The 22,820-nt window shown below is 39.8% G+C and overlaps 4 protein-coding genes across 7 annotated transcripts; 2 read left to right on the forward strand and 2 right to left on the reverse strand.

Annotated features, from left to right (window-relative positions):
* The first annotated feature begins 691 nt into the window (after window positions 1-691).
* On the forward strand, window positions 692-8,365 carry znf598 (zinc finger protein 598). Its single transcript, XM_058377558.1, has 12 exons — window positions 692-983; window positions 1,585-1,697; window positions 1,812-1,941; window positions 2,037-2,248; window positions 2,340-2,557; window positions 2,682-2,796; window positions 3,681-3,859; window positions 4,540-4,633; window positions 4,752-5,590; window positions 5,678-5,831; window positions 5,985-6,129; window positions 6,354-8,365. Exons 1-12 carry the CDS (start codon window positions 810-812, stop codon window positions 6,711-6,713), a joined length of 2,733 nt encoding a protein of 910 aa, XP_058233541.1. The 5' UTR covers window positions 692-809; the 3' UTR covers window positions 6,714-8,365.
* On the reverse strand, window positions 8,111-13,938 carry syngr3a (synaptogyrin 3a). Of its 2 annotated transcripts, XM_058377562.1 has the most exons (5): window positions 13,735-13,938; window positions 11,224-11,458; window positions 11,000-11,145; window positions 9,700-9,888; window positions 8,111-8,310 (listed from the first exon to the last, which is right to left on the reverse strand). In XM_058377562.1, exons 1-5 carry the CDS (start codon window positions 13,834-13,836, stop codon window positions 8,278-8,280), a joined length of 705 nt encoding a protein of 234 aa, XP_058233545.1. In that variant the 5' UTR covers window positions 13,837-13,938; the 3' UTR covers window positions 8,111-8,277. The 2 variants fall into 2 exon arrangements, with proteins under 2 accessions (XP_058233545.1, XP_058233547.1); XM_058377564.1 differs by having other exon boundaries at window positions 8,111-9,888; window positions 13,735-13,935.
* A 1,799-nt stretch (window positions 13,939-15,737) lies between these two features.
* gfer (growth factor, augmenter of liver regeneration (ERV1 homolog, S. cerevisiae)) lies at window positions 15,738-17,263 on the reverse strand. Its single transcript, XM_058377565.1, has 3 exons — window positions 16,909-17,263; window positions 16,427-16,638; window positions 15,738-16,191 (listed from the first exon to the last, which is right to left on the reverse strand). The coding sequence occupies exons 1-3, from the start codon at window positions 17,071-17,073 to the stop codon at window positions 16,029-16,031; spliced, it is 540 nt and encodes a 179-aa protein (XP_058233548.1). The 5' UTR covers window positions 17,074-17,263; the 3' UTR covers window positions 15,738-16,028.
* A 74-nt stretch (window positions 17,264-17,337) lies between these two features.
* drg2 (developmentally regulated GTP binding protein 2) lies at window positions 17,338-22,820 on the forward strand. Of its 3 annotated transcripts, none has more exons than XM_058377560.1 (13): window positions 17,338-17,473; window positions 17,704-17,803; window positions 18,842-19,002; window positions 19,140-19,229; window positions 19,330-19,390; window positions 19,473-19,563; window positions 19,648-19,720; window positions 19,816-19,906; window positions 19,994-20,091; window positions 20,196-20,361; window positions 20,775-20,833; window positions 22,215-22,268; window positions 22,355-22,820. In XM_058377560.1, the coding sequence occupies exons 2-13, from the start codon at window positions 17,740-17,742 to the stop codon at window positions 22,439-22,441; spliced, it is 1,095 nt and encodes a 364-aa protein (XP_058233543.1). In that variant the 5' UTR covers window positions 17,338-17,473; window positions 17,704-17,739; the 3' UTR covers window positions 22,442-22,820. The 3 variants fall into 3 exon arrangements, with proteins under 3 accessions (XP_058233543.1, XP_058233542.1, XP_058233544.1); XM_058377559.1 differs by having other exon boundaries at window positions 17,347-17,469; XM_058377561.1 differs by having other exon boundaries at window positions 17,415-17,514.

Below are 22,820 nucleotides of genomic sequence, written 5' to 3' on the forward strand. Positions count from 1 at the left end.
TGATACTGTGATATCTCAATACACCATCTCCGTAGACTTGTATTGAATTTCGACCTTTACAATATGGCGGATGCATTGACGTGTTGCTACAACTAGTAGAAGTCGCCTGTGCTAAATCATGTTTTTATGTACATATTGTTTTCTCAAATATTCATATACATAAATATCTTCCACATGCACTTCGATCGGATGTCTCTTTAATACTCATATCTCAACACACCACTTCTTGCTCCCGCATCTCCGTAGACTTGCTTAGAATTTCGCCCTTTGCAATATGGCGAACGCGTTGACGTGTTGCTACAACCAGCAGCAGTCGCCTGTGCTAAATCATGCTTTTATGTATGTATTGTTTTCTCAAATATTAATAGACATAAATATCTTCAACATACACTTAAATCGCATGTCTTTTTAATACTCATTTCTCAATACACCACCTCTTGCTCCCGCATCTCCGTAGACTTGATTTGAATTTCACCCTTTGCAATATGGCGGATGCGTTGACGTGTTGCTACAACCAGCATCAACTAATTATATAAAATATAAAATTATACATTGATGTATATATTAGTTTCTCAAATATTCACATATATGCGTATCTTCCAGCGCACATCGCCTTTCCATATCTCTGTAATATTTATCTTAACCCACGACCAAGCACGAGCCTCCCGTGATGTACCCCTGCTACCCATGATGCACCGGTGCTCTGAGAGTTCCCGGTCGGCCGCTTTTACCATCAGCACAACATTAGCTCGTTAGCTACAGATTTGACACGAGACCAGAAGAAACAGAGCTGTGTGTCTTTGGACAGAATGGAATCAACGATGAAGAAGGAAGCCGAGAATGTCTGTGTGCTCTGCTGCCAAGAGATCGCTATTTTCGCCGTGGGGAAGTGTGACCATCCGGTGTGTTACCGGTGCTCCACCAAGATGCGGGTGCTGTGCGAGCAGAAATACTGCGCCGTCTGCCGAGTGGAGCTGGACAAGGTAGCGGCCTGATCACCTCAGCTAACCGGTCAGCTAGCCGAGCCGAGCCGCGCTAATCAGCTAAGCTCCCGGGCCTGCTACCTGCTAGATATCTGATTAATCTCACTCTTATAACTCTACGTACATTTAGCCCCATTTTAGATCTATTCACGGCGGGATTTATTATTTCGGTTAAAGTCAGGAAACAAGTAGCTAAAGTTTGTATCTTGTCATTCAGGCTAGTTAGCTAGCTGACTTTCTGAATTAACACATTTGATAAAGTTTCAGCTTCTCAGAATAAGCTTTAAAAGATAGTTTTGTGAAGGTGTTTCATTACAAAGGTTATGATAAGATAGTTAGCAAGCTCAACCTTATGGCTATAAATCCTACTATCTTCATATTTTAGCTAAAAGCCTAGTTAAGGTACTAAGTCTTAATCAGCATCAGTGTCCAGAGGTCAATATGTTTAATCTGGTCCATTTTGGGTCCAGCGTGTCCTCCTGGCACCCAGCTGACCACAGATCGCGCATATGACTCGTTAGGTATAGCTGAAGTGGTTATGTAACTCAGTCCTAAGTGGTATGTCATCTTTAATCCTCACCATTTCCCTCTATCCTCTCAGGTTATATTTGTTAGGAAACTTCAGCCCTTTGCTGCTCTCGCTCCCCATGAATACCAGGCTGAGAAGAAATATGACATCTACTTCGCTGATGGGAAAATCTTTGCACAGTTCAGGTATTTTTTTTTTTTAATGTCAGGAAATACAGGAAAGAAGAGTTTTTCTTCTTTCACGTTCATATTGTTCAGGAGGTTAATCTTGTTTGTGTTTACGTTTATCACCGAATTCAGGAAGATTTTGCTTTCCGAATGTCCGCAATGTCCTGAGCCGAAAGTGTTCTCCAAATTTGAGGAGCTGGAGCAGCATATGAGAAAGCAGCATGAGCTATTTTGCTGCAAATTATGTGCTAAGCACTTGAAGGTACCGTGTCGAGTCGTAACTGTGTTACTTGCTTACCCTTTTTTCATGACATTCTGCTTCTAACATTGGTCATCATACAAACCCCCCACATTCAGATATTCTCCTATGAGAGGAAATGGTACAACCGCAAAGAACTGGCTCGCCATCGAACGCAAGGGGACCCGGACGACACGTCTCATCGTGGACATCCGCTTTGTAAATTTTGCGATGACCGTTATCTGGATAATGACGAACTGCTCAAGCACTTAAGGCGAGACCACTACTTTTGCCATTTCTGTGACGCGGATGGAGCACAAGAATACTATTGGTACTTTACACGTTTTTTTTTGGTCATCTGCTGGGTTTTTTTTTTTGTATTATTTGTATATTCATTAATAACTCTGTCATGTCTGTTCCAGTGATTACCGCGATCTCAGTGATCACTTCAGAGAAAGCCATTTTCTGTGCGAGGAAGGTCGCTGCAGTACAGAGCAGTTCACGCATGCTTTTCGGACAGAGATTGACTACAAGGCCCATAAAGCTGCTGCTCACAGTAAGAACCGGGCTGAGGCGCGGCAAAACCGGCAGATTGACATACAGTTCAATTACGCCCCACGCCAGCAGAGAAGGAACGAAGGTGAGTGGGCCGGTCGGTCAGTCAGTCAGTGTCTGCTCTGTGTAGTCTTGTGCCATTTTTGCTGTTGTGTCGTCGTAACCTACTGTCAGATTTTTACTCAGCACTCTCTAAATGGCTTCTTCAGGTCTGGTGAATGCTGATGATTATGAAGAAGTCGATCGGTTCAACAGACAAGGACGCTCGGGAAGAGGAAGACCCCAGGGGTTACACCATAATGTAAGAAGCTGGAGGTACAATAGGTAAGTTTGTCTCTTTACAATACGTTTCCTAACACATCTTGACTTTTACATCATTAGGTCATGGCTTGCAGTAGAATGTAGACTTGCAAGATATTTATCATGAAGTCTTTACTATGTTGAAATGTATGCGCTCTAAACAGATCTCAGGACAGTAGGAGGTTCTTCTGAGCTTGATGTGTTTTCTTGTTACCGGTTCAAATAAAAATGATGTTTCAACTAAGGTGATGAAATTGGCATATTTGCTGGGGCTTTATCTGAGGGCAGCAAAATATTTGAGGATTTTTAACTTTACACAAATGTTATTTAATAATTGTTTTTTGACTCCTCACTGTGTCTCCTGTTAAAATAACTAGACAAAATATTTGAAAAGCGTAGGTAAGTTTTGAAGTCTGTCGAAAAACCGTTTAGACATTTTCTATTTTTCTATGATTCTGTTTTAAATTTCACTTACCTGACCTGAAAGAGAAAAACAGGAAATATACACAGATTCACTTTGCTTGTTTGAGAAGAGGGTGTGTGAGACATACTGTCAGAGCTCACACCAGTCTTTCACTCGTCTGTACTCGATGGAGGGTGATGGATTGTTGAGCAGGTGCCGTGTCAAAGTTTTCAGAAACACCACGCACTGTTCGTTGTCCCATCTAAAATGCTTTTTTATACATAAAAGTCTTCCATCAGCGAAAAATGAAAGGTGCTAACACCAATATAAACAAGCACAAGAACATCCGTACTTGTACATTTCAGTTCAATTTTGATTATATGAAAAATTTATAAGCGAGGCTCCGGGATTCAGACTGGATATAAAACCAGAACTCAAGGCCTTAATCTCCAGACATGTTATTGCTTGACAGCGCTTGACGAGTACTGATTGTGGTTGTGTGCAGAGAGGAAGAGGACAGGGACCTTGCTGCTGCCATTCAGGCCTCACAGGCTGCACGGCGACAGGCCGAGAGAGGACAGGCTCATGAGAGAGGAGGCCAAAAACCACGTAAAGAGGAGACAGTGGAGGGCGATGAGTTAAGAGGCAATCGAGGCGCAGTCAAACCTCCTACTGACATGCAAGGTAAAGTGGGTTTGAACTTTATTATTGTGACATTAATTATCCTAACCTGTCAGTGTGAGTCCTACTGAAACATACTGCATCAGTGCAGGAGCACAGCTAATCTCATTCCCAGTGAGTTTAGTTCATTTACTACCCTTTGTAAGGTTTGTGCTCAGAAGTGCTCTAGACTCTATCTTCTCTCATTACTTTGAGGTTTTTGACTGGTATGTGCCCTTACAAACATTTAATGCTACTGGTATATATGTTGCCTGTTTTGGGTCTAAGACAATATTTCAAATTGATGTACTACGAGTTACATGTTCATAGTAAATAATCCTGTTGGTGAAACACTACCATGACCTTTATCTCTCAGAAATATGCCAAAAGAGCCCTTTGAGTCTATTTCCATATGATTCTGCATTGACTGATTGTTCTTGTTTTTTTTGTTTTTTTTTAACTTACCAATATTAACCAAAACCCTGGAAGATTTCACATGCCTAATCTTTCGAACCACGTTTCACAGTTTCCATGAGGGACATTAGATAAGCCATTTGTGTAAAGACTGTATCAAGTCCTGTGTCCTGGCTGGAGGTTGGCAGGTCTGCACTATTCAAACACAAGGTCTCATAGGAGCTCCTGTAGCTTTTGGCTCCAGAGACAACAGTATATTTACTACATTTAATGATTTGTATACATTTCAGTTCGATCGACGAAGAACAATGTCCCTCTAAAGGGTGAAGACTTCCCAGTATTAGGAGCTGGAGCACCACCACCACCAATTCATCCAATTCATAAGTATGTTTTAGAAAGATGCTAAATATTTCTGTGTAATAACACATGTATGGTTTTGCTCTGGATGTTGCACATTACGATTTTATTTCAGAACTACACAGTAATAAATGTTTTGTTACAGCATGGTGAAACCCACTCCTGTCTCACTGAAAGAAGATGATTTCCCTAGCCTGGTGCATTCTGGCACAATGGGTTCAGCCCCGATGACCCCAGCATATGTGTCACAAACTAGAAAACCTTCATCTTTCCAAGAGGAAGACTTCCCAGCACTTGTCTCAAAGATCAAACCTCAAAAGCCTCAGGAGAATAAGACATCTGCTTGGTCCCAAGTAGGAAGTAAATCTGGCATGCTCGGTAATAATAAGCCTGTGGTTCTGCCGACGAAGACACACTCGCACTCTGCCCCTATGTTTTCCGCTAGTGACCCACCACCTTCCTCCACTATTCCTCAGGCTCATGCGCTTCGCGGCAAGAAGAAGCCCACTCTGCAGAACGCCAAAACTACATCCAAAGTCAAATCTCCGGTCTCCTCAGATGAGGAGGACCCTGAAACAGGCAAAATGCTTCAGGAGGTTAGTGCTGTGCCTACCATGTTAGACATCTCCTCTCTGCTTACAGTGAAGACTGGATTCTCACAGCCTAGTAACAAAAATAGAAAGAAGAAGAAACAGCCTTCAGCAACGCCTTCTGAGACGTCCGCTAATAACGTGGAATTGGTTACCACGGCTCACAAAGAAAACGTACCTGAGACCAAGCCACCAGACGCTAGTGTTCCTAAAGGCAGCGTGGTCCCCAAATCAAATATGTTTATAAATGGATACAAGGACAAACCTAAGGAAACTAAGGACCCAATCATTCCTGAAGAATCTCCTGCCCCTAAAAAGCAGCCCATCGCCGAACCACCTGCTGCACCTGAAGAAGAGGATTTCCCTGCTCTTGTTACTAAGAAACCTCCACCTGGTATGACTTGCCCTGATTCTCTATAGAAACCCTGTCTCATGCATTGTCTCAAGCTCACCTTTTATTGTACTGTGCTTTGTATTTTAGGATTTAAAAACACATTTTCCATGAAGAATGTACAGACAACGCTGCCTCCTCCCCCTCCTGGCCTGGGGCCTGTGGTCAGCAAACCTCCTCCGGGATTCACCGGTGTCCCACTCAACAGTAACGTAGCAGAATGCACAGTGCCGGTGTTTAACAGGTCAGCAGGCATGACATGTAGGAAACACAAAATACAGTCTGGATTAGAAATGTACTGATGTTATGAAGTGCATGGTTAGGTTTTGTGTGTTTTATCTATTCACTTATTTGCAAAATTTCTCTAAGCTTGATATTATTTTTTCTACAAATCCAGACCAGCATCCTCACTTGGAACGTACCACATGCCTGAAAACTTCAAGCAGAGGAACATGGACCTAATTCAGTCAATACAGAACTTCCTTCAGAATGATGAATCCAAGTTCAATGAATTCAAAAACTATTCAGGCCAGTTCAGACAGGTAATGAGATGTCTCTCTTTGTATACAAAAATATTATTTGTATTCATGTTTTGTGTAATAATGCTAATTATTCAGTCATGATTTTGTTCTCACTCCAAATTCATGGACCTATGTTGTTGGAAATCATGCTGATGAATTTTATCTTTGGATTTTCTCCAAATAGATCTACATCTGGTTCCATTTCCCCCACATGTTAATTAATACTAATCTCTTGTCTTTACCAGGGTTTAATTTCTGCTGCTCAGTACCACAAAAGCTGCCACGAGCTGCTGGGAGGAAACTTCAACAGGGTTTTCAATGAGTTGCTGGTTCTTCTTCCAGACACACAGAAACAACAGGAGCTTCTCACTGCCCATGCAGACTTTAAAGCCATGGAGAAACAGCAGCCAGGCTCCAAAGGCAAGAAGAACAAAAAGAAAGCCTGGCAAACATGTACCTCTAACAATAGTCTAGACTTGGACTGCCAAGTGTGTCCTACCTGCAAGCAGGTACTGGCTCCAAAAGACTTCAATGCCCATAAGACCCTGCATATTGGAGAAGATGACTTTCCTTCTCTCCAGGCTATAAGCAAGATTATCAGTTAGCTGCCAAAAAACGAGGGCACTACTCTGACAGATGAAAAGATGTGGGGTGTTTTTTCTAGAGTCAGAGATGTTTAAGACAACGAGGGTCATGTGCAGTGCAGCTGTAGTGTGTAGAGAACAGGGTGCCCAACTCTAGTATTGGTGACTTCCTGGTTTTCCAAGATGCCTAATTTGGCAAACTTGTTAATCACCGGGTTTATTTATGCCGTATCACATACTACGAGTTACACACCGCTAGGTTTGAAATATTCCACCAATTATTTGGAGGAGAAATAAAATACTTGAGATTGAAATGGTTTTGAGGGGAGACATCTGCTTTTGGAGTACTCATTATTATTATTATTATTATTATTATTATTATTATTATTATTATTGTATAATACATTTTCCTAATCCCACATCTCTGGATTAATGGGTGACATTTTCATCAGGTTTGTACACATGCTTTAAGCATGCTAATTTTCTAAATCTAGACGCTGCATTCGATCTTGTCCCCCAACATTTATTTATGGAGTTCTTTTCATTAGAGCATCGTCACTCACCTGTTTCTCAAGTCAACAAATAATAAAGAGGTTATACACACATACATACTGTATATCTCTGGATGGAGGAAAATTCTGAGAGTAAAAAGTGTGCAAGTGCCTAACAAATGCCTCGTCTCTGACAAAGGGCTTTTTTGAGTTGATGAAATCAAAGGAATGGAGTACTTGCACCATTTCATTTCCGTGTTACGCTACACAGTCACTGTGGCACCTCAGCACTTGTTTCCATACTTCGTTTTTAGCTTTCACCGTTATTTATTTAGGAATTAGTTTTATTTAAGGGGACTAAGCATTTATCATCACAAAAAAAAAAAAAACACGTGACCACAAATCTCTATTTTTCATAACCTCTTTTTGTATAAAAACATCAGTCCGAATTTGCAATAATAATGCAGCTGATGCAGATTTAAGGCACTGACGTCTGGAGTTAAATGGAAGAACAAACGCACATTTCTCATTGACTGCAGGGTAAAACTCTTTTTCTTTCTTTCTTTCTTTCTTTCTTTTTTTTTTTACTGCGCCCAGCATCTGCACTTCTCCTGCTTTTTGTACGACTCTGTTCATTTCTGCAAACGCACTGGAGAGTGAATATGCTTTCCTGTGAACTTCTCTTTTGATACCGTTAATAACTGAATGTTATGTGACTTTGTGATCTAGTTCTGTTTTACACAGCAATGAGGGGGGGGGGGAGAGAAATATTTACCTACAGATTAATGATGTACAGGTGGCTCCTAAAAGAATCAAATTAAATACATAATCTATTTATTATTATTATTATTATTATTATTACTATTATTTTTTATTATTATTATTATCTGAACATGCTTTGTGAAAATCATGCAAGTTTCACAGATCTCATGGAAAAAAAAAACATATCTTTTTTTTTTATTTGAATGAAGACTGCAGTCCAAACACATTTGTATTGACAACAGTAAGTCTTTTGTGTACAGCATTTAACATACAACATGGGATATGATGCCAGAGGTTGCACTAGAATGTAACGTTCATTTTCAGGCCCGTATTTATAATCCTTTACGTCTTGTGCGTAGGATGCACTTGAGAGGGTTAGAGAGAGAGAGAGAGAGAGAGAGACAAAAAAAAACACAAGCAAACATTACTTTGTGTGTACAAGTGGACATCATTTTCATTTTTCTTTTTTTTAAGTCACCACAATAAACGTGAGCCAATCGGTACAGAAGCAGTGGTCTTTTTTTTTTTTTTTTAAGTGTTGGTACAGGAAACACATAAACCCCTGATCACTTTCACAAACATACTCCATTGACGTCATGTATTGAATTACAGTCAGAATCAGTTTGTAGGCTTTCCTATCTGAGAACACAGAAACATTACTGATATCCTACTACGTATCAGATGAAGCACCAAACATTTTAAACATTAACAGTGTTTTAACAACTTAAATACAAACTCTACTGTTCAGTTCATGTTTTTTTCCCCCAACATTCCATTCAGCAACGCTGTATGTTTTATTTATTTATTTTTCCTAAGATAAAAGGTTTTTCTTTTATTACCATGAGCGTGTGTGATTGTTTTCATCCTGGCCTTTTATGATTGCAGTTTTATTGTGTGCAAGTTTTTCCTCTTTAAGCGGGCAAATGTGAGTTGTTGTATTTTTGCGTCAACTGTATGATTTAAACCCGTTTTCATGGTTATAGACCGTCTGTGGTGTACACACCTAGTAAAGTACACTTGAACAAACACTGAACGGTGCGTTCTTGATGCAGACGCATAAACTTGCCACAGCTTTCTCTGAATTTGACACGTTTGCTTGAGATAACCTTCAGCACAGAAGACCTACGACGGCGCCTCCATCCGAGCAAGACTGCACTATGACATACAATTTGGCAGGTTGTTACTGGTAAACATATTTTGAATAGAATCCGAAGACTACTTTCATACGTAAGATATTTTAAATATTGCACTTTATATCCACATAAACACTCAGTGTAAAGTTTCAAGTTATTATCATTGATGCATGACAATTAAACGCTTTCTGAATATGTTGCACATGCATATTTTTCTTTCCCCACGGTAAAACAGCCTGGATGTTTGAAATCACACACTGTTTTTTGGTTCTCCTTTTTATTTCTTTTAAAAAAACACAGCTGACTTTTCCTTGTTTTGGTGACCTAGATGGACCAGAATAGATCCTGTCATACATAGAAGAGATGTCTTATTTAATTTCCCCTTTTAATTCAACCTGAAAAATTAATGTTTTAACTATCCATATAGACCCAAGTGAAATAAAAAAAAGTCACAACCGACAAACTCTTGTACATAAGGTCACAGCACAGCACTACCTATGGACACTGTCACACCACGTCAGCTTGAAGAAAGGCCAGAGCCTCTTCCTGCGTTCATACTACCTTTGACAGATCAGTTACATTGCACATGGATCCCGATCGGCACCTCTAGTAAATTGGCACCTGGTAAGTCGGGGCGTTGGAGTCCGGTTTCTCAGTGAAAGGTGGGCTCTGGTACGCATCGGTGGTCTCTGTGCCAGGTACGGTGGGGAATGGCTGGATAGGTTGGTTGCCATCCAGATGTTCTGTGGTGAAGAGAGACATGTCCGTCCCCAGAAGATATTTCTGCACTGCCCTCACTGCCAGACCAGCCTGAAACACAACGACACACTCATTCAGAAGGATGTTCTAGTGTGTCTGAACCTCTCAGACCAGCTCTGAATACGAGGTGACATTTAACTGGTAACCATTTCTGGGTTATTTGAAGTATAAAGCATTTAAGGGCATAGATAAGCAGCTGCTCAACGTCTACTTCTAGTTTACATGTACACTGATCAGGCATAACATTATGACCACCTGTTTAATATTGTGTTGGTCCCCTTATTGCTGCCAAAACAAGATAGTTAGATCGGATCACACGGGCCAGCCTTCGCTCCCCACGTGCATCAATGAGCCTTGACCGCCCATGACCCTGTCGCTTGTTCACCACTGTTCCTTCCTTGGACCGCTTTTGATAGATAATGATACTGCTGATTCTGTTTTCAGTTCGGAAACATTTCTAGTCACTACATCATCTGCTAGTAATATGCTTATCAGCCTGTGATTTAAGCCAATGGGCCTTTGCAGTAAAATCACAAACTGTGCTCATTTTTAATACTTATCTATTTATCCATCCATCCATCCATCCATCCATCTACTTAGTTAGTTATTTACTTATTTATTTAAGGACATTTTTAGGTCATTTTTATTTTTTAAGATGTTGATGCATTTATTGAAATATTGCAGATAAATGTAAGAAATGAAATCCAGACATAGACTAAATTTTAATCGCATTAGATTTTTAGTCTGCATCTGGAAGACTGGTAGCTCACATAATTCAATAGGTATGAAAAATTCAACAATTTAGATTGTTTTAGAATAGATTTTTTTAAACAGTAGCATGACGCATGGTCATGTTGACGTTAATAAAAACACAAGAGTTAAAAACATTTAAGACACACATCTACACTGACTGTGAAGCAAAAAGAGGTGACGTTGTCGCCCCCCTGACAGAGTGAAAGCAGTATCTAGAGCAATCTGCTGTACTTTAGCTAGGTCATGATGTTATTCTTAGACTGAAATGGGTTTGTGTTCAGCCTGTTCTGTCACTATCTCCTCTCCTGATTTTGAGATTATAAATGTATGATGCATGATTGTTTTCCAAAGGACAGAATTATTTTAAAAAGCTTTTAGTAAAGTTCCTTGTAGTCGATGCAACACTTACCCAGGCGAAGATGGAGAAGAAGGAGAAAGCTATGGCAGCTCTGGCTGCATCCGCTCCCTGGTTCAGTGGCAGCTCGTCTGGTGTCGTGCGCTGCCACTGGTTCACCAAGAAACAGAAACCAACAAACCACAGAAATGCCCACAGACCTAACAACGAAAAAGCAACACATGTTAAATGCACACATATAGGTACAGCGTGAAAACGTATAATTTTGCAAGCTTTACCTGAAAATCCAATCTCCAGTAAGACTGCCTTCTTCCTATCTTTGACACTGCTGATTTGTTGGAACTTCATGTCAAGGACGAAGAAAAAGATGCATGCCAAAAAGGCTATGAGCCCAACGGTGATAGCGTAATTGCAGGCATCATTGTTCTTGTTGAAAACACAATGGAGAGTCTCACTTCCGATGTTAATATAGCCTTCGTTTATTATGGAGCCAAATACAACCATTGAGAAAATCTAGAGTGGAGAAGAGAAGCATAAAATGATAAAAAAAAGTCATTAAAGTCATTATTAGCAGTTAAAGCCTGGCATGTATTTTTAATCAATCCGTATTATTCTGTTGTAATAAATGATATCTAATTAAAGTAAACTATTATAGGCAAATGATGCACAAGACTGAATAAACCAGGACTGTAATTGTGATGTGTTTTCCTCCTCTTAGATAAAGTACCTGGACATTAAAAATGATTTGTCTTAACAAGACTGAATAATTTAGTGGAATGATTTCTTTACAAGTGTACACATTTATTACCTGGCTGCATTGCTAGTTAAACTGTAATATATTCTCTGCACAATAATCCAGGCTTTCATTCACAACATTTAGATATTATTGTTTACATTCTGTGAAAGTTATATCTGGAAGCTGGAAAAATTTAGAAACAACAATAACAATTTTTTATTTGAACTGTTTTGTTTTGGAAACTGAATAATAAAAGGACAATAATTATATAGTATACTCTCCTAGTGTACTATGTACAGGTATACTACATCCCATAATACTATTATACTTTTATACTCCACAGTATACTATGTACAGATTTACTACATCCCAGTATATACCTATAAACTCTATCTCTGTATATTATGTACAGATATACTATTATACCTGTATACTCCCCCAGTATATTATGCACAGGTATACTACATCTCTGTATACTATGCACCTGTATACAACATCCCAGTAAATTATATACCCTAGTATACTATGCACAGATCCCATCCCAGTTTATACTTATATACTCTATCCCTATATTATGCACAGGTATACTACATCCCACTATACTGTATACCTGTATACTCCTGTATACTATGTACAGGTATACTGCATCCGATTATACTATCCCAGTATACTATGTACAGTTATACTACATCCCAGCATACTATAAAACTGTACATTCCACCAGTATGTTATGCACAGGTATCCCAGGCATCCCAGGATACTGTATAGCTGTATACTATGTACAGGTATACTGTATCCTAGTATATTATCCCAGTATACTATGCACAGGTATACTACATCCCACTATACTGTATACCTGTATAATACCCATGTATACTATGTACTAGGTATATTGCATCTTTGTATACTATCCCATTATACTATGCACAGTTATAGTACATCCCATTATACTATAAAACTGTATACTCCCCTAGTATATTATGCACAGGTACACTACATCCTGGTATACTGTATATCTGTATACCCCCCTGTATACTATGTACAGGTATACTGCATCCTAGTACACTATCCCAGTATACTATGCGCAGGTATAGTACATCCAAGTAGACTATATTCCTGTATACCTCCCCTGTATACTATGAATATGTATACAGCATCCTAGTATACTATCCCAGTATAATATGTACAGGTATACTGCATCCTAGTATACCATCCCAGTATAATATGTCCAGGTATACTGCATCCTAGTATACTATCCCAGTATACTATAAACCTGTATAATCCCCCCAGTATAATATTAAGAGTATATACTTCATCCCAGTACACTGTATACCTGTATACTCTATCCGTGTATACTATGTAGGTCCTGGTACATTATACTACATACCTGTATATTCTATCCCAGTATACTATCTACATATACCCGCACAGTACACTATATAACCCAGTACAGTATATCCCAGTATAGTACTATATACCATTATACTATACAGTATACAATATATGCCTCTTCTCAGCCAGTTTTCATGATTGATGAGAGGCACATGTATCTGGTGATAGAGGAGGAGATGGTGATGTTCTCTGTAGGAGGCAGGTGAAGCAGCCGCTACTGGCCTTTTCCCTCACAGCGACATTATGACTTCATATTAAAAAAACCCGTTTTAAAGAACAGGCCTGGCACGATAGCTATATAACATCTGATTCATATCCATTTACAGCAGAAATGATATAAAATAATGAATACTATATTGTAGTACTATATGGTGTCAGTGAGATGTTGGCGTCACAGAGCAGAAATCACGCGCACTCCAGTTACCACCACGTCCATGGCATCAATACGTCAACATTTTTACGCAACGAAAAACAACGCATCCCGAAACAGCATTCATGTTTTCATGAAATAGCTCATGGACTCATATAAACCCACCTACCGTATAGGATAATACTATGATGTATGAAATAAAGGCTATGCCCGATTGGTGCTCGGCTGTTGTTTAGGAGCGTATTAATGAGACGCGCGTTATAATGACAGACCATGCTGAATTAGACTCACCCATGCTAATATCCTAAGAATGGTCTGCGGCTGTTGTATAAAAGAGAAGGGGTCGAATTCAGCCCCAGCTCTTCCAGCGCCGAAAGACCCCACTCCGTCCATTTTACCCTCTTCTTTCTGCTATGATTCAGGTTGAAAGCTGTGAGGGTCGAGATGGATACACACTTGCGCGCGCGCACACACACGCACGCACGCACACACACACACACAAACACAGAGTGGTACGCGCACTCCCCCAGGTCTGCTGCGACACTCTCAACAGCAGCATCTACATATACAGGCATCAGCATGCCCTTTTCACTGGAACGACATTTTATTTGACTAAATAATCAGGAATTATGATATGGCCAAAAGTGTGTGGACAGCTGACTATCACACCCATATGCACTTGCAAATTATCCTATTCCAGATTTACTGTCATATTAACCTCCACTCGTCTCTCCTGTGAAGGTTTTCCACTAGAAGTTGGAGCATGGCTGTGGGGATTTGTCATCATTCAGCTACAAGAGCATTAGTGAGATCAGACACTGATGCTGGGTGAGGAGGTCTGGGGTTCAGTCTGTGTTCCAGTTCATTGCAAAAGTGAGGCACAGGTTCTTCCACTCCAGCCTTCTTTAAACCATGTCTTCATGGAGCTCGCTTTGTGCACAGGAACAGTGTTTGAGCTTCTTAGTTACAGCTACAGCATACATAGACATAGGTGGGTACCCCATCACATTGATGAAATGTATAGGCATTACCCTGAAATTTCATCCTGGAGCTACCAAAACTCAGGCAGAGCTGGTAAACTGTATTCCTGCATCCTTATTATTTGACTAAATTAACTGGGATATGTTTTCAGTATTTTAATTGTGTTATTTTTGCTTACATGATGCAACAGGATTTCGATACTTAAGGCAAAGATTTAGAATTTGAAATCAATGCCACTACAATACAATACCATTCACTATTGTGCCATATTTGGATAATAATCAATTAAAAATAAATTATAATCAATAATAATCTGTTTATAATAATTCATAATTGATAATAATGTTGCCTTTAATATGAGTGCATCAATCCAAATGATCTAATAGTGATATCCCAAAAAATGCCAATCAAAAATGTTCCAGCCAATGGCAGGCCTTCTCAACTAATCCCCAGAGTCATGGTCCAAAATTTAACAGAACCTTCCCAGAAGAGAGGAAAAGGAGAACTAAATCTGAAAAGGAATGTTCAAGAAGTACATATCGGAATGAACGTAAGGTGTCCACAAACATTTGGCCATAATACCTTAAGCAATCAATAATAAACATTTGGAACGTTCATAAAATGTTTCAGGGTGTGGCTTTAAAACCAAAATCTCATCTTAGTTATGCCTCTGACCTACATATGGTAGATGCAGTGATAAAATGACCAACAAGTAGATAGATATACATCGATTAGGCATAACATTTAAGTGCAATGTTTAGCTGGGAAACCTTCAGTCCTGCCATCCATGTGGACATCTGTGGCCTCTTTCAGCAGGATAATGCGCCGTGCCACAAAGCAAAAATGGTTCAGGAATGGTTTGATGAGCACAACAACGAGTTTGAGGTGTTGACTTGGCCTCCAAATTCCCCAGATCTCAATCCAATTGAGCATGTGGGATGTGCTGGGCAAACAAGTCCGATGTAACTTGTGAGGTGGGACCCATGGAGGTCCTACCTCGCAACTTACAGGACTTAAAGGATCTGCTGCCAACATCTTGGTGCCTGATACCACAGCACACCTCCAGGGATCTAGTGGAGTCCATGCCTTGACAGATCAGGGCTGTTCTGGCAGCAAAAGGGGGAACAACACAAAATTAAACAGGTGGTCATAATGTTATGGCTGATCGGTGTAAGGAAGGAATCTCATATGCCCCGTGATCATAACTTTGTTTCTTTACATGATCAATTGCAGCTGGTGTTTATAACATTTTGTTCCAAGTGCTTCACAGTGTATTCACAATATTGCAAATTGTTCCCTTGGACAAGCTGTAGTAATAGCATGATTAGGTTTATTAGCATCATTACTCATTTTAATCTGCAATGAACACCTTAACTAACCAGCAGGCTCTGAATTAGAAAAAGACATGGTACATTAAGAAAAATATGAATGATCATCTATTAGATGAAAGAGCAGGACATTCTTCATCATAAATATAAATGCTTTTTACTTGACCCGCTACACAGAGTAAGCCACATGTGTCTATTATGAACAAAGGCAGCAAAGTCAAGCGCAGCTATATGTCTGTTTTGTTTTCCTCTGTGAATTGATTTGGTTTGGGCTGGTCAATCACATGAGCCGTCTTTCCAGCCATCTCTCCACCTCTCGTCCACTTTGCTACAGTCGAACTCTGGCTTTCCTAACCGGACATTGATGCCATTATGGAGAAGACAAAGCCATTGTGAGAGACGGTGACGGCTGCTGGTGTCTGGCTGGTTCGTTTTCAATCTGACAAGAGATTTAAAAAATATTATGTGCTCAGGAAAAGCAATCACTTAATGCAACACTTAATATGGTTAACTAACTGGATGTTCACATTGGGTTCACTATTACTGTATTAATATAATCTTATTTATAATACTACAATCAGTGTTTCTACAGCATTTAAATTTCTGCAGTGCTTCCACGTGAGCCACATATTAAATGATTGAGAAACACCTATACACATTATAACGATACTCACCTGGATCTTAGGTCCTCAGCACATTCTTCACATGGGAAGAATTTTGAAAACAGGTTGATGAACTGTGTCATCTCTTCTTGCTGTGTTTTGGTGGGTGTATCAGGATAATACGCTGCCATAGTGTGGAGAAATGACCAAGAGCTCCTCCCTAGTTCCTCTCTGTCCAGGGGACACTCCACAGGTTTCTCATTCTCCTCAGCTAACCCTCTCTCCTGGTCAGAGAAAAAAAGTGTTTTATCAGAAGATGCTAGTGGCGAGTATTATCTAGACAATGGTCAGTCTACAGATTCCAGGTTGTTGTGTCAAACAGTTCAGAAACATAATCCTGTATACCTTCCCCTGATCACATTACTGAACCTGTGCTTGAGAAGTGGTTGGTGTTACTAGTCTGCAATAACCATGAGGTCTTAGATCATTAGTAGGTTATAGTAGATTGTTATAAACTCATGTCAAGGTGGACAGTTGAGGTGACATTTGCTCACCTGTGTTGTGGCTGAAGAAGACTGTTTCTTCTGAGACTTCATCCATGATTTAAAGTCCATGCACGCTCTGCAAGGTTTTCCTTTCGTCCCTCCGCTGGCTCCCTGCTCCTTTCCTGAACTTTCCTCAGATAAATTCCCAGCTCCAGGGTATGGGAAGCCCTCCATGTTAGAGTTACTCGCAGGTTACATAGAGTATGACGGCGCTGCCATGTTTCTTGTACACACACAGACATGCATCATGGGATTGGGCATGACTTCCTTTAGTAATCTTTCAAAAGACAACAACTAAATCGCATGTTTATCTATTTAAAACACGCCCTCAAATGTCGGTAAAATATTTTAGCCGACCGATTCCTTTAAATCCGCGTGTGCGTATAAAACCCCATTTGAATTCTGGTAGCGTTTGTACAACCTGGAACTACAGATTCCCCCATAGCCGTTTCGAGCCGGACGATGTTGTTCGCAGCACCACAGTCTTTCTTTCGGGCGGCGATGACGTCATCGCCTGGTCATGCTGCAGACTTCGATTAGTTCAAAACTGTTATTTTTACAACATTTCTTGTGCGTGAGTGTTTGTATGCGGGACAAACGACACCTTTCTGTTTCGTATGTTTGTTCATGTGTCTGTTGTTTGGTTGCTAGGTTGCTAAGGTTACTGAAAAAAAGAGAAAAACCCTACGTGCTAGTTTTGCTAGTTAGCCAGAGAGAGAGAGAGAGAGAGAGAGAGAGAGAGAGAGAGAGAAGCTTCTGGCTGTGTAACTAATAACAGGCTTCATGTCATTATTATTTCCACAGGTTGCCTGATTCTGAAGGCCTCGTACCTGTGGGACGATGGGTATTCTGGAGAAGATAGCCGAGATTGAGCGAGAAATCGCTCGAACTCAGAAAAACAAAGGTTAGACAGCTGCATTAGCTACTGTAGACATACATCTGGATGAGGATATCAGCGTGGTCTGTGAGAGTGACTGATGTGATGACATTACATAGACGGAGTTATTGTCTGAGAGTTAAAGAGAGGAGAGAAGCTAAACTGTCAAAGGGTTAGGGGGTACTGGCTGATACTGGCTTAATTTTAACTTGGAGCCAAGAGCAGTATTTACTATTTTGAGGGTTTTCTTAGTTTGTCTGGTTTGACTGACAGTTTTCTAATCATGTCTAGTATCTTTTGGCAAAGAAATATAAGCCTTTTAACGAGCTAAGTGAACACCAGCATCTTCGTATCACCTTTAAACATTTGTAGATGATTGATCTGTATGTTCATACTATAAAACAGCAGGAAGAATCAAAATGAACACTGATCAGGCATAACATTATGACCAGGTGAAGTGACTGACACTGGTTATCTCCTCATCATGGCACCTGTTAGTGGGTGGGATATATTAGGCAGCAAGTGAACATTTTTGTCCTCAAAGTTGATCTGTTAGAAGCAGGAAAAATGGTGAAACGTAGGGATTTGAGCGAGTTTGATGAAGAGTCATATTGTGATGGCTTGACTACTGGATCTCCAAAGCTGCAGCTCTTGTGTGGTGTTCCCGGACTGCAGTGGTCAGTATCTATCAATTCTATCCTTTAGGTCCTGTAAGTTCTTTAGGTGGGGCCCATGGACCTACTTCCCGTGGAGGCCTCACCTCGCAACTTAGAGGACTTAAAGGATCTGCCGCTAACATCTTGGTGCCACAGCAGACCTTCAGTGATCTAGTGTCAGGTCAGGGCTGTTTTGGCAGCAAAAGTGGGACCAACACAATATTAGGCATGTGGTCATAATGTTATGCCTGATCAGTGTGCTTATGAAATACAGCAGGACCAGAACAAGCATGGTTTAAATGTGCAACACAAATGGAGTCAGGGACTGTACATTTATGCTGGGTGTTGATATTAACCTTTCTAATCTCCCTCATCACCTGCTTCTAATCTGTCTTCCACATATTTGCAGCGACCGAGTACCATCTTGGTTTGCTAAAAGCCAAGCTCGCCAAGTACAGAGCCCAGCTTCTGGAACCTTCCAAATCAGCCGGAGCCAAAGGTGAAGGCTTTGATGTTATGAAATCGGGTGATGCCAGGGTTGCTCTTATTGGATTTCCATCAGTTGGCAAGGTAATGATGGTATAATTTGCAGAACAATTTAATCCTGTAACCTGAACACAGCTTGATATGTTGTCTCTTACAAACTGACTTTGTTTATTCAGTTATTCATTTATTCATTCATTTATTTTTTAACTTTTAATAAACAGTCTACCTTTCTGAGCTTAATGACCGCAACAGAAAGTGAAGCAGCTTCATACGAGTTCACCACACTGACCTGCATCCCTGGTGTTATTGAGGTAGATATTTATATTTCCTTCCTTCCAATTTATTAACCGTATTTTTAATGTGAATTGAAAATATGAATTCCTTTTAACATTTCATCACATCTTTCCCCAGTATAAAGGTGCCAACATTCAGCTGCTGGATTTGCCTGGAATCATTGAAGGAGCAGCTCAAGGTATATGATGTTTATGTGTGTGTGTATGCTTGTTAAATTCCTCTTTTCCTCCGTTCTAAATACACAACCTGTGTGTTCAAAGGAAAGGGTAGAGGCAGACAGGTGATAGCTGTAGCCAGAACTGCTGATGTGGTTATCATGATGCTGGATGCAACCAAAGGTGATGTGCAAAGGTAAGTGTTTTGTCTGATGGATTCAGAATCAAAATCAGGTCATCCTCTGTGTGTTTGTGAACACTTCTGTTTTCTTTCTTTTAGGGAACTTCTGGAAAAAGAGCTCGAATCTGTTGGGATCCGTCTCAACCGATCCAAACCCAATATTTACTTTAAGGTGCCTCTTCTTTCTGATTTCTGTTCGTTGGCATGATCATTTAGTGTGTTGTATGCAGAGTTTTAGTTCAAAGGAACTTTTTCTCCTCTTTCTAGCCCAAGAAAGGTGGTGGCCTGTCCTTCAATTCTACGGTTCCTCTCACACATTGCTCTGAGAAGCTTGTGCAGCTCATTCTTCATGAGTATAGTATCCTTCATAGGCTTTGTTTCAGCTGGAATTCTCATGATACTTATGTTTATAAAAAGGATATTCCCTTAACCTGATTTTCTTTAGAAATCTTCAATGCTGAGGTTTTGTTTAGGGAAGACTGTACATCAGACGAATTTATTGATGTCATTGTGGGCAACCGAGTTTACATGCCTTGTTTATATGTGAGTATCAGTCAGATTACCTTGTAACTGTTCCATTACGTGAATGTATATGAAAAATAGCTCCAGAAAATGGATTGCCTGACTTTCTGCGGGACATTTTTTAGGTGTACAACAAAGTGGACCAGATTTCTATAGAAGAAGTAGACCGTCTCGCCCGTCAGCCCAACAGTGTGGTGATCAGCTGTGGCATGAAACTGAATCTAGACTACCTCCTGGAGCAGCTTTGGGAATACCTGTCTCTGATCTGTCTCTACACCAAGAAGAGAGGAGGTGATTTGTTTTATTTTTTTTTTAAACGGTTCACTTGTTCATTGATAGAATCATCTTTAACATTACATAAAAATAGCAGTAATTATATCATACAGATGTGTGAAAAGTGACATGAAGTTATATAGTACTTGATTGTTTTGATTATAATTGTGTATGGAGCTAAAATACTGAACTACTGGTGAATTGAATTAGTATTAAATTGTATTATATCCCATTAAAATGAATAATTGAGTACTCTCATGTTTATTCCATGCCCTTAATTCGAAATACCTATTCAAAAGTGAGTGTTACGGCTCGATATTGAACGTTCCTATCTCAAAAGGTGTAATGGTAGACGTCTGACACCCAACGAAATGTCCACAAATGATCTACTGTGTTTTTTCCCCCTTCCTTTTTTCTTTCTCGTCGAATAGAACGGCCCGATTTTGGTGACCCGATCATCATGAGAAGAGGCGCATCAGTAGAACATGTGGTATGGTAGTTTTGTTATTTAAGGGGAATGTGGTAGCTCAGTGGTTAAGGTGGACTACTGATCAGAAGGTTGTGAGTTTGAATCCCAAGTCCACTAAACCGCAACTGCTGGGCCCCTGAGCAAGGCCCTTAACCCTCAATTGCTCAATTATATAAATGAAGATAAAAATGTAAGTCGCTCTGGATAACTGCATCTGGCAAAATGACGGAAATGTGAATGTAAATTTTAAATGTGTATATATAGACTCATCTGCCACTTTAATAGGAACACCAGTACCCCTGCACATTTACATAGTTATTCAGCCAATCATGTGGCAGCAGCACAATGTATAATATCATGCAGATTCAAGATTCAAAGCATTTATCATATGCACAGTGAGGAAACAAGTTTCCCTGTACAATGAAATTCTTTCTTTGCTGTCCACAGTGAATGCCAGACAGATACAAAAATGATGTAAAATAAAATAAAACACACGCATATATACACACACAAACATAATAAAAGATAAAACTATGCAGCAGAGATAGATATAGACTATGTTATCTGTATGTGTAAAAAGCAAGCGCTTCAGTTTTTAGAATGGTTATAAATCAGATTCCTGTTAATGGCTTGGGTGAGGTGGAACCCTGACAGACAGACAGACAGACAGACACTGACTGACTGACTTACCGACTGACTGACTGACTGACTGACTGACTGACTGACTGACTTTATTCATCCCAAAGGGAAATTCACAGTCTCCAGCAGTATCCACAAACACAGGTAATAGATAAAATAGGAAGGAATATAACAGAAATACTAAAATACCCAAATTAGGGTACAAAAAATATAACAAAATATAAAATATTACCAAATATATCAGGACTTTGAAATAACTAGCTATTTGAGTTATTGTAGGCTTACTCTCAGCCCAAAACATCTCACGTTCCAAGCTGTTTCCCCTTCAGAACTGCTGCTCACCGGATGATTTTTGTTTTTTGCATCATTCTGTGTAAAATCTAGAGATGTTTTTTTGTGAGAAAATCACAAAAGATATCTGAAATACTGAAACCAGCCTGTCTGGTACCAAACTCCATACCACAGTTAAAGTCACAGAAATCAGACTTTTTTCATTCTGATGATTGACCTGAACAATAACTGAAACTCTTGACCTTTATCTGCATACTTTTATGCATTATTCAGCTGCTGATTGGCTGATTAGATAAACGCATGAGTCGACCGGTGTTCATAGTAAAATGGACAACATCAACAGAAAGAATTTAGTCTAAGAAATACTGTATACTGTAAACCTGACTCCTGCTTAGAGAGAAATCCTTGTGCTGTAGTTTTCTTAAAAAACAGAAGCAGCATTTAACATGGTCTGTTCTCTCCTTCTTTCCAGTGCCACAGAATCCACAGAACATTAGCCAGCCAGTTCAAGTACGCACTTGTCTGGGTAAGTTTGCAGACCTTCAGAAGTCAAATGCTCCTGACTGCTTGTGCTGAACAGTTTGCAGACTTGTCTGTTTTTCTGCTCCGCAGGGAACGAGCACGAAGTACAGCCCGCAGCGAGTGGGACTGACGCACATTATGGAACATGAGGATGTAATTCAGATTGTGAAGAAATAATCTTATGTCTTCAATCATAGAGTCATTGTACAATTACAAAAGATTACATTTTTACCCTATACACAACTGATTCATGCATTTACTTCACCCAGATAACATTAAAACAAGCCTTCATTGAGCATTTTGTTGAAAAAAAACAAAACACCAGTCAAGGATTGATTGCAAATGTAGAGCCCATATAAAACAAAACAGGATTCTCTCATGATTTTATCTTCCTCATTATGATAAGGGTATCGATTATCTATCAGTTGAGCCATGCATGCAACCTGGATTTGAATAGCAACAGGTTGATGTTTTTTACTGCTAACAAACCAGTATTCCTGTCGAATAACAAAATGTCAAGTTGAAAGCAATAAAATTGAATGACTTTAAAGGTTCA

Source organism: Hemibagrus wyckioides, linkage group LG24 (genome assembly GCF_019097595.1).
Source record: "Hemibagrus wyckioides isolate EC202008001 linkage group LG24, SWU_Hwy_1.0, whole genome shotgun sequence".
Lineage (NCBI taxonomy): Eukaryota > Metazoa > Chordata > Actinopteri > Siluriformes > Bagridae > Hemibagrus > Hemibagrus wyckioides.